The 9,340-nt window shown below is 48.1% G+C and overlaps 1 protein-coding gene across 3 annotated transcripts; it reads left to right on the plus strand.

The window, feature by feature from the left end:
• The first annotated feature begins 2,938 nt into the window (after window positions 1-2,938).
• On the plus strand, window positions 2,939-6,856 carry MODO-UB (MHC class I antigen). Of its 3 annotated transcripts, none has more exons than XM_056814096.1 (8): window positions 2,939-3,023; window positions 4,025-4,303; window positions 4,479-4,757; window positions 4,983-5,258; window positions 5,378-5,485; window positions 5,841-5,873; window positions 6,051-6,090; window positions 6,252-6,856. In XM_056814096.1, the coding sequence occupies exons 1-8, from the start codon at window positions 2,960-2,962 to the stop codon at window positions 6,256-6,258; spliced, it is 1,086 nt and encodes a 361-aa protein (XP_056670074.1). In that variant the 5' UTR covers window positions 2,939-2,959; the 3' UTR covers window positions 6,259-6,856.
• Window positions 6,857-9,340: the final 2,484 nt, after the last annotated feature.

The raw sequence follows: 9,340 nt of genomic DNA on the forward strand, positions 1-9,340 counted from the left end.
CTTTCTGTTAGCTGCTGTATTTATTGACACTGTGATGTAAAGTTACGTAATACATATTAATGAAGACACAGTGGATTGCCATTGGTTCAGTTGTAAAGTAACAAGGTAGAGGCGTGGATTGTCCAGCCAGGTAAGCACAAACAAACCTGAGTTCAGACAACAATCGTAAGAATGCTGGGATCAAAGGTCAATGCCTTGATTGCCACGAACAGGACTGAGCATGCCTTCCCAATACAATCCTTATAGATTAACATACACATGGGTGGACTGTTACACCACCCCAGCTACCAGTTTGCAGACTTAATCTTGAATTAAAACTCATAGAGAGCTAGAAGAATATACAAGCTCTTAATCCTTGGCTAGCTCCTCCTTTCCCCTCCATCTGCCATTGGAATAAATAGGGAGAAAAAACCCAGCATTTTCACTTGCTAGTGTGGATGCTGATGTGTTTGGGTCAAGAACTCAGAATCATTGACTCTCAGAGCTTGAAAGGACCTGAGATGTCCACTCCAACTCATAATGCAACAACAGTCCTTTCTACATCTTAGCCAGGTGACCATTTTGAATCCTCTTGATGACCTCCAAGGAAGGGGAAGATATTACCTCCAGAGACATTCCATTACACTTTTGGATAGGCTAATCCTTAGCAAGATTTCCTTATCTAGATATGAAATCAGTATCTGGGCAATGTTCACTCAGGTCCTGGGTGTGTCCTCTTAGAATCATCTAATTCTTTCCTCCTTCAAGTATATGAAGACAACCATTTTCCCCTCCATATTTTCCCTTCTCTTCAGTAAACATCCCCAATCCCTGAAATCAATACTCCACACCTTTTTTCTAGCTTCCTGACCTTTCTGTTCTAAAATATTGTGCCACAGACTGGACATAATATACCAGATGTAGCTTGAGTAAGGACGGATACTGCAGAAGTGCTGCTTAAAGGAGTTTGGTGGGGGACAAAAGAGAACAAGGAAGACTCTGAGAGGTAGGAGAGTGTTAGCAACTGAGGTAGAGAAGGGCTAAGGAGATTTGTTCCTTATTTTTCACGGAGGAAATGTTCCTGGAAGAATGGAAAATCTTAAGGACTTGCCTACATTTTTTTCTAGAAAACTGGTGTCTAGATAATTGCATTATGGGGGAGGAAAGTACAATGGAAAACGATAAACTTTTTCTCATGATAGCATTTTTGAAGCTCTGTTGGGATCAAAAGAAGACGAGATAGGAGGCTGAATAAATGTTCTGATAGCAGAAAATGATACATAACGAAGTAATTCAACTGTTCCATTGCCTTTCCAGGCAACATCAACTTCAACATGGTTTGAAGGATTAAGGTGGAGGGAAGGCTTCCTATTCAGGAATCTTTCTAGACTAGCATGCTGTGGTGGAAAGAGGAGTGAATTTGGAATTATGGGGTATAGGTTCAGATTTCAATTCTGCTATTCACTACCTTTATGACCTTTTAAAAATCTTTTAATACATTCATTGGTCTTCAGTTTTCTAATCCATTGAATGAAGAAGATTATCTCTAAGATACTTTCTAGGGTGTGCAACAGTTAAAATTCAACTGTTATGATGAAAATTTTGGGGAAACTGAGGCAGGTAAAAATTAGTTTCTCTCTGCAAAGAGTATTATATTTTATAAGGTTTTATTAAAGATTACAATATAAAGAAAATACAAGTAAGGAAAGCATATGGGCCGAGAGGCCCATTTGACCTCACCTACATGATGGGACCCTCTGCTCAGAGGCAGATGCAGGAAAGAGACCCAGTAGCCTTTACAGCCAGGTTAAATAGAAATTCTTGAGGTGGAAATCTCAGGGAGATTAGAGGGCATTCTGGGAGTCCAGAGTTCAAGTCTCTATTTTTACAGGTGAAATTTACAATATCCATGAAACTTATAGTTTCCTGCTTTCCAGGTTGGGGTGATAGGAAGGGAAAATCTGACCAAAGGGTCCACATCCCTTGTTTCATGAGTCTCTCACAAAATCCTGTCTTCGTATTCTAGGTGGTTCAGAATCAACCTGATAGTGGCTCTTTCTTCTCTTCTCCCTCCCCCTACTAATAAGGACGTTCTTTCATTTCTGTCTCACATAATTTGTGACCCCATTTGCGGTTCTCCTGACAAGGATACTGGAGGGGTTTACTATTAAGTGAATTGAGATAAACAGGGCGCAGTGAGTTGAGCAGGGTCACAGACCTAGGAAGCATCTGAGGCTACATTTGAACTCGGGTTTTCCTGAGTCCAGGCTTCCCTGCACTCTGTCCCAGGGCTTGATCCACTGCTCCACTCAGGTGGTCCTTTTCTCCCGAGACAAAGCCTCTACTCTATATCCAAATTCCAGCTATTGGTCTCTCTTTTATTCTTGGGTCTCTGGGTTATCTCCAAGGTCTGAGGAGAGACAGTGACATAACTTGACCGAGGCACAGCTGGACTGGATGTCCTTAAAATGGAGCTGTTCAGCCAACACCAATTGTCTGCAGATTTCTTTCTCCAGTCATCAGATTCCTCAGTTGTCTGTGCAGAAAATCTTCCCTCATCTCAAAGAGAGGAAAGGGCGACACTGAGGAGGGCTGGAGGCAGGAAGGCCGGCAGAGAAGGGATGAAGTTGGGAAAAGGGTCGAGGCTGCGATCTCACTTCTCAGGAGCTCTCTGGATCAAACAGGGAGCAGGAGAGCTGGGTGTTCCCGGAGTGCAGAGGGGAGGCGTAAGGGCGGCCCAGAATTAGAGGCCATTTGGTAAAAGACTGATCAAAGGTCTTGGCTGCTGGAATTTCCTTTGGGTCACTTTCAGTTTTGCTCTCCTCACCTGCTTCCGCCCATAAGCGATTTGTTTTCTTTCCTTCTTTTTTTTTTTTTGGAATTCCATCGGCTATTGGATCTCAGAGTCTGAGTGGAGCCAATCACAAGTTAAGAAATCGCCCTTAAATAAACCTTGTTTGGGCCTCCGCTTCCCAGGATCATGAAGCCCTCTCTGCTGTCGCTCTTTGTGCTGGGGGTTGTGGCCCTGACGGAGACCCGGGCAGGTGAGGAGAGGAGACTATTAGAGGGTAGCCTGGAGACGGGGCCAAACCTCTGGGGCTAAATGTTGGGCTATCTGGGGGCTCCGCTACGGAGAGCGCCTCCAACAAGCCCCCAGGTGGCTGCCCGGAAACGAGCTGCTTAATCTCAGCGCAGTCTGGGTGGAGGTGAAGGGAAGAAAGAAGGAATAAGCGGGTAAATGTTCCCCGGGAGCCGGGAGCCTGGCAGGTGTTTTGGCAGGAGGGTGGGGGTCCAGCAGGGCCACTTAATTGGGGGAGGGGAGCGGGCTGGTGGCGGGTGTGAGTCCCGGACACTGAGGGCAGAGCTGGCCAGAGAAAGTAAGGGTGTGACAGAGGCATCTGGGATCCCCGACACCCAGGGGTGAGGACAGAAGAGCCAGGAGCAGCTTCGTTAAGGAGCTTCACAGGGCAGTGGGGAGGGTGGAGGAGATGGGGGCCAGGTAAGAACTTAAGGAAGGGACTCTGGTGCAGAGAAGGAGAGACGTGGGACGGGGCAGTCTACGCTTTGGGACACTAGGAACTGCAGGATTGTTTTCAGTGCAGGTGGTTTCTTGACCTCAAAGCACTATAGCAGGGATGGCAAACCTATTTCGGGAGTGCCAGTGGGCATGCAGAGCTCCCTGTGGCCAAGGGGGCTGCCCTCTAAGCTCCACCCCCAAGCGTTTGTTACTAGAAAGGCCGAGATTCTGGAGCCAAGCTGCTCCCTCCCCTCTCCAGGTGCCTGAGGACTTTTCTCACTTCCCAGCCTCTCCCCCCGCAGCCCAAACGGAGCTTCCTCCCTCTCCTGTGTGGGCTTCTCCGTCTAAAAGGTGCCCTCACGGAGCCATAGCCACGAGATTACTGTGGCCCAGGGAGGGGCCTGCAGTGTGGGGGTGCAGAGGCTGGGGGGAGCCTGGAGTCACCCACGGTGTGAGGGGGTTCAGGGGTCACACCCCAGGGGGGAGGGGCAGCCGCCCTGAGCCCGGCCGGTGCTCTCCGTGTCCCAGGCTCGCACTCCATGAGGTATTTCCACACTGCCATGTCCCGGCCTGAGCTCGGGGACTCCCAGTTCATCACGGTGGGCTACGTGGACGATCAGCAGTTCGTGCGCTTCGACAGCAGCAGCGAGAGTCAGAGGATGGAGCCTCGGGCGGCCTGGATGGACAAGATGGAGGAGGAGGAACCGAACTACTGGGAGGAGCAGACGCAGATCTACAGGAAGAACGCGCAGATTTACCGAAGGAACCTGGAGACCCTGCGCGGATACTACAACCAGAGCCAGGGCGGTGCGTGCTGGTCCGGGGTCCCCCCAAGCAGAGCAGGGGAGGGGGGCGGGGAGGAGGAGGAGGGAGGTCACTCTCCCTGGGGAATGGGAGGGGCCTGCCCTGCCCCGCCCTCTCACGGGGAGGAGCACCGGGCGGGGCCCTTCCTGAGTTGCTGACCAGGCCGGGGGCGGGGCAGGGCTTCACACCATCCAGAGAATGATGGGCTGCGAGGTTTCCCCGGATGGCAGCTTCAGGAAGGGGTTTTACCAGTTTGCCTATGATGGACACGACTACATCGCCCTGCATACGGAGACCCTCTCCTGGACAGCAGCAGACACTGGAGCCGAGAACACCAAGCGCAAGTGGGAGCCTGAGAAGAGCATCGCAGAGAGCTATAAAGCCTATCTGGAGAAGGAGTGCACGCACTGGCTGAAGAAGTACCTGGAGATGGGGAAGGATGTTCTGCTGAGGGCAGGTACCACCCTCCCCCGCCCCAGTGTGCTCGGCATTCAAGGCCCCGCCTCACCCTCCACTGGCCTCTCTGAACCTCCCCTACACCCCCAGCCCGGGTGTCCGGACCCCCAGAGCCCCCTTAGACCTCTGACCGATGGTGGGGTCGTTCCTGTCCCCCCCATCAGACCCTCCCCCCAGGGCAGGGGCAGAAGGGGAGCCCGGAAATGCCTCTGACCTTCTCCCCCAGATCCCCCTTCTGCCAGAGTGACCCGGCACAGAGGCCCCGACGGGGAGGTGAGCCTGCGGTGCCGGGCCCACGGCTTCTACCCTGCGGAGATCTCCCTGATGTGGCTGCGGGATGGCGAGGAGCAGCTCCAGGACACGGAGTTCATTGAGACCAGGCCGGGGGGAGATGGCACCTTCCAGAAGTGGGCCGCTGTGGCCATGGCCCCGGGCCAGGAAGACAGATACAGCTGCCGAGTCCAGCACGAGGCCCTGGCCCAGCCCCTCAGTCTGAGATGGGGTCAGTGAGGAGGGCCGGCCAAGGGGGAGGAAGATGGAGCTCTGGAGGGCCTCTGGGAAGGGCTCAGAGAATGCCAGGCAGACCCAGCTCAGGCCTTTCTCTCCTCTTTCCCTCCTCAGAGCCCGAGGCCTCCTCCTTGTGGGTCATTGTGGGGGTCACTGCGGGGGTCCTCGTCCTGGTCACTGCAGTGGTGGCTGGAGCTGTGATCCTGAGGAGAAGGAATTCAGGTAGAGAAGCCTGGAAGGGGCCCTTCAGGCAGCAGGAGGCTGGCCCAGGGGGGAAACTGCTTCAGCCTCAGAGCAGAGATGAATGTGGGGAATTCAGCCAAGGAAAGGGATGTGTCTGGGGCTGAGGGGGGACACATGAGGGCTAGAAGCTTAAGGATAAAGGCCTGGAGGTTGGAAGTTGCCCATTTGTGGTTCCTTTTCTTCACTTCCTCTTGGATCTGTATACTGTACTGGAGGGGTCGTGGAGTCACACTTGGAACCTGTTGTGTCTAAGAGGCAAATCAAGTGAACTTCTGGGCCCTTCAGAGGGTTTCCTCTCCTGAGTGCCCAACTGCCATTGTTGTTTCTTTTCTAGGTGGAAAAGGAGGAGCCTATGTTCCAGCTGCAGGTAAGTGAAGGGTTAACATGGAGGCTAGAAAGAGGAGGCTCAGCCTCCATGACCTTTGAGACAGGAGAAGTGAAAGGCTCACCCCAGTAGTCTTTTGGGGTCCCTTCCCTTCTCACACCCCCTTTCTGGCAATGATGTTCCTCACTGGGTCCTTTCCCTCCTTTCTCTCCAAACCAGGACAGTGCCCAGGGCTCAGACCTGTCTGTTACAGCCACAGGTTAGGCCCCGGGGGCCCTGGAGCTAGAGGGGGGCTGAGGAGAAGGGGACAAAGCAGAGGACCAGCAGGGGAGGGATTCAGGGAGAAGGTGGGTTGGTGGGGAGGCTCCAGGCCACACATGACTTGGAGAATCTCCTTTAAGCTTTCCCTTTTTTCTGCAGCTTATGAGAATCTCCTTGTGCAGAGCTGAGGAAAAATCCTGGTTATATCGAAGGCCACATTTCCTGTCTTGTTCCTGTTGACCTCTGACCTCTCCTCCTCATCATTGGCCCCTGGGATCATTACTGTACTGGACTGATCCAAACCCAGGGAGAATCATTCATGTCCTCATCCTGTTATCTAAGATTCCATCCCCCCGCCCCCCTGCCTTCTCTCAGTTTCTCTCAGTTTGTAGGGAAACAACCAGCACTGAGGGCCAAATGGGGCTAGAAATGAGCTTCCTTCACATTGGATGCTGCCCTGAACTCTGTGATTTTTTTGCCCTTTTGTAAAAATGAATTGTAAATATTTATTTATTTATTTATTATTTATTTCTAATATGTGTACATTGGTCATTACTATTAATTTTTTTAATTATTTTTCTTGATTCCTCATCTTTCCCCCCATAATCTCCAATGAATTTTGTAAGGTCAAACTAAGTCCTTTGTGCTGCTCCTGTGAATCATTACCCCCCATTGTTCATGAGGAAAGCTCTCCTCATCGCTTAGTCTGTACCAAAATCTCTCCTCACCAGAGCAGTGAGGAAATAAACTTCTCCATGCTTCACCATCAGTGTCTTGTGGTCCTCCCGATCCCAGAAAAGCCCTCCATCCTTCCTCCACCGTCTCCTGCACCCACAATAACCTCCCCAGCCAGCCTGGCAGAGCTTTACATTTGTGGGGACAGTCTGGTGGTGGGATGATGGTGTGGAGGCCTTCTGGGCATGTCAGGGGGAAAAGAAATGGAAGCTGAAGCCTTCTCAGAATTCTCTCTCTTTGCCCAGTCTGTGATCGCAAAGGGGAGCTGGGACAAGCCTGAGGGGGAGGCACAGAGGGAGTTTGGCTGGGATTTCTCCTGCTCAGGGGCACTTTCTGACATGGCCTAATCTGAGCTACTGAGGCTTCCAGACAAAGGCCAAGCTCCATCCTCCTCCTGCAGCTGGAACTCTACACTGACAGGCTGAGAGCTTGTTACCCCACAGACCTGCCCTCAGCACTGACTTCTGTAAACCTTAAAATTTCACAGACTTATGAATATTAAAAATTTTACTCCACATTGAGGAATCCTCCAATTCACTACTTAAAATAATTCCCTACCAGATAGTAAGAAGTCTACTTGAATGTGAAAACTCCTTGCTATGGGAGTATCCCTGCTCCACCCATACTTAAGACTGCTTTAGGGCAGAAAACTCCTTGCTAAACACTGAAAGTACTTAGACCTAAAAGGTGAAAACTTATTCAGAGGTTTTCTATTAATGGAATTAGTCGACACAGCAGCATTTTTTTTCTGACTTACTAAAGAGATTAATCTACACAGCTGTGAATTCAAAATGGGCTGTCTTTTGGAAAACATCTACGATGATTGGTAGATGGAAGAACTTAGGGGAGGTGACATAGGAGATTTTGCCCTTAAAAATAAGAGCTCAGAGAAGAGCTGGGGACTCATTCTGAAACATTCAAATTGAGGAGGGAGCTGGTGAAAGGAGCTGAGATGCTGCTGGCCTGGTTTCACTAGAATCCTTGCTTAGATGGACCTTGTGGTGAGTGATAAAAGACGGACTGACTGATCGCTCTCTCTTAAGACTCAGGTCTGTCCTTTTTTCTGCACTTCTCCTCAGATAAATAAATCTTGAGTTTGATGCAGAGCTTCAAAATCTTGTTAAAATGAGTAGGGTGGAGAATGTGGAGTTTCCAAGACCTGATTCTGTTATTCCAAGTATCTCTATTGTTATTGATCAGGAAATAGCTAAATCAGATCTTCTTACAGAATGGTTTGATTAGGGTGGAATAGTTTTAAAATTCACAATTTCCCCTGAGGCCTGAGGAACACTAGTCTCTCTGATGGGTCTTGTAAACATACCAGCTATAAAATTACAGTAGTTATAGATAAGGGGGAAATAGGAGAGAGAGAGACAACAAAACCAATGTTTTGCTGGGCTCATTGACAAAAGCCAATTAGGGGGCAGTCCCCTTTGACATGAGTGTATATTCAAAATAAATGTTCAATCAACCTTCAGTTCAATCAACCACACCCCAAGATTCATTCTTGATCGTGATGTAATGTCAGTTTTCTGGCATCTTTCTGTAACAGTTCATTCTCTGGATTTAGGAGTTAGCAAGCTTCTTCCTTGAAGATCTTTCTTGAACAAAAAAAATATTTCAAAATCTTCAATTTTTATTAAAATACAATCCCTCCCTTAAGTGAGTGTTAAAAAAAAAACTCCAGTTCATCTCAGGATGCATTGTTGAGTTATGGGGGTATATGAGTCAGTTATTAAAAGAATTCAAAAGCAATAAAAACAAAATAAAACAAAAACAAAACAAAAAATATATAAAGGGAAAAATATGGAAGAAAGGTAAACTTTTGGGAGAAAGAAAAAAATTCAAAATCAGAAACAAAATACCAAAATCTACGTATATAAAATGTTGAGTAAGCAAGAATAGATTCATAATAGACCCTTGTACAGATCCAATTTAAAGTAATTTCTATCCCACAAGTCTGTAGGACAGAATGCAGTAATATTTCACTTACCCATTTGCAGCCAAGACTACAGGAAGTTTCCATACTATAAAAAGGAAAGGAACTAGAATTCTATTTTGATAAGGAAGTGGCATTTCCTGGTCTGACTTTTTCCATTCTCAGGGATATAGGGAGCCAGCATGATAGGCAAATTTTGGTACTTGTATGAGTACTTCACAAAGGGTGTAGATACAAGGAAGTCCTACAACTTAACATATGTCAAGCATCGCAACCTCAAGTCCACATTAGTATTTCCTGTGTGCTCTTTTGGCACGATTCAGGTTGGTTCTCCTTGTTTTTATCCCATTTCCTGGAATTAGACCCAAACATTAATCATAGTCCCATAACATTTTATTAATAAATGGCAGGTTCCAACAGTTTAAAGCTTTGGGGTATATATTGATATTACAGCAAGTATATATATATATATATATATATATATATATATATATATATATATATATATATATATGTGTGTGTGTGTGTGTGTGTGTGTATGTGTGTGTGTGTGTGCACGTGTGTGTGTACATAT

Source organism: Monodelphis domestica, chromosome 2 (assembly GCF_027887165.1).
Source record: "Monodelphis domestica isolate mMonDom1 chromosome 2, mMonDom1.pri, whole genome shotgun sequence".
NCBI classification, from domain to species: Eukaryota; Metazoa; Chordata; class Mammalia; order Didelphimorphia; family Didelphidae; genus Monodelphis; species Monodelphis domestica.

Excerpts from the sequence above, each read along its gene's own strand:
- MODO-UB (XM_056814096.1), top strand. The coding sequence starts at position 2,960 with ATGAAGCCCTCTCTGCTGTCGCTCTTTGTGCTGGGGGTTGTGGCCCTG. Across the intron at positions 5,259-5,377 it reads GCCCCTCAGTCTGAGATGGG|AGCCCGAGGCCTCCTCCTTG; the intron begins GTCAGTGAGGAG and ends TTCCCTCCTCAG. Across the intron at positions 5,486-5,840 it reads CCTGAGGAGAAGGAATTCAG|GTGGAAAAGGAGGAGCCTAT; the intron begins GTAGAGAAGCCT and ends TTTCTTTTCTAG.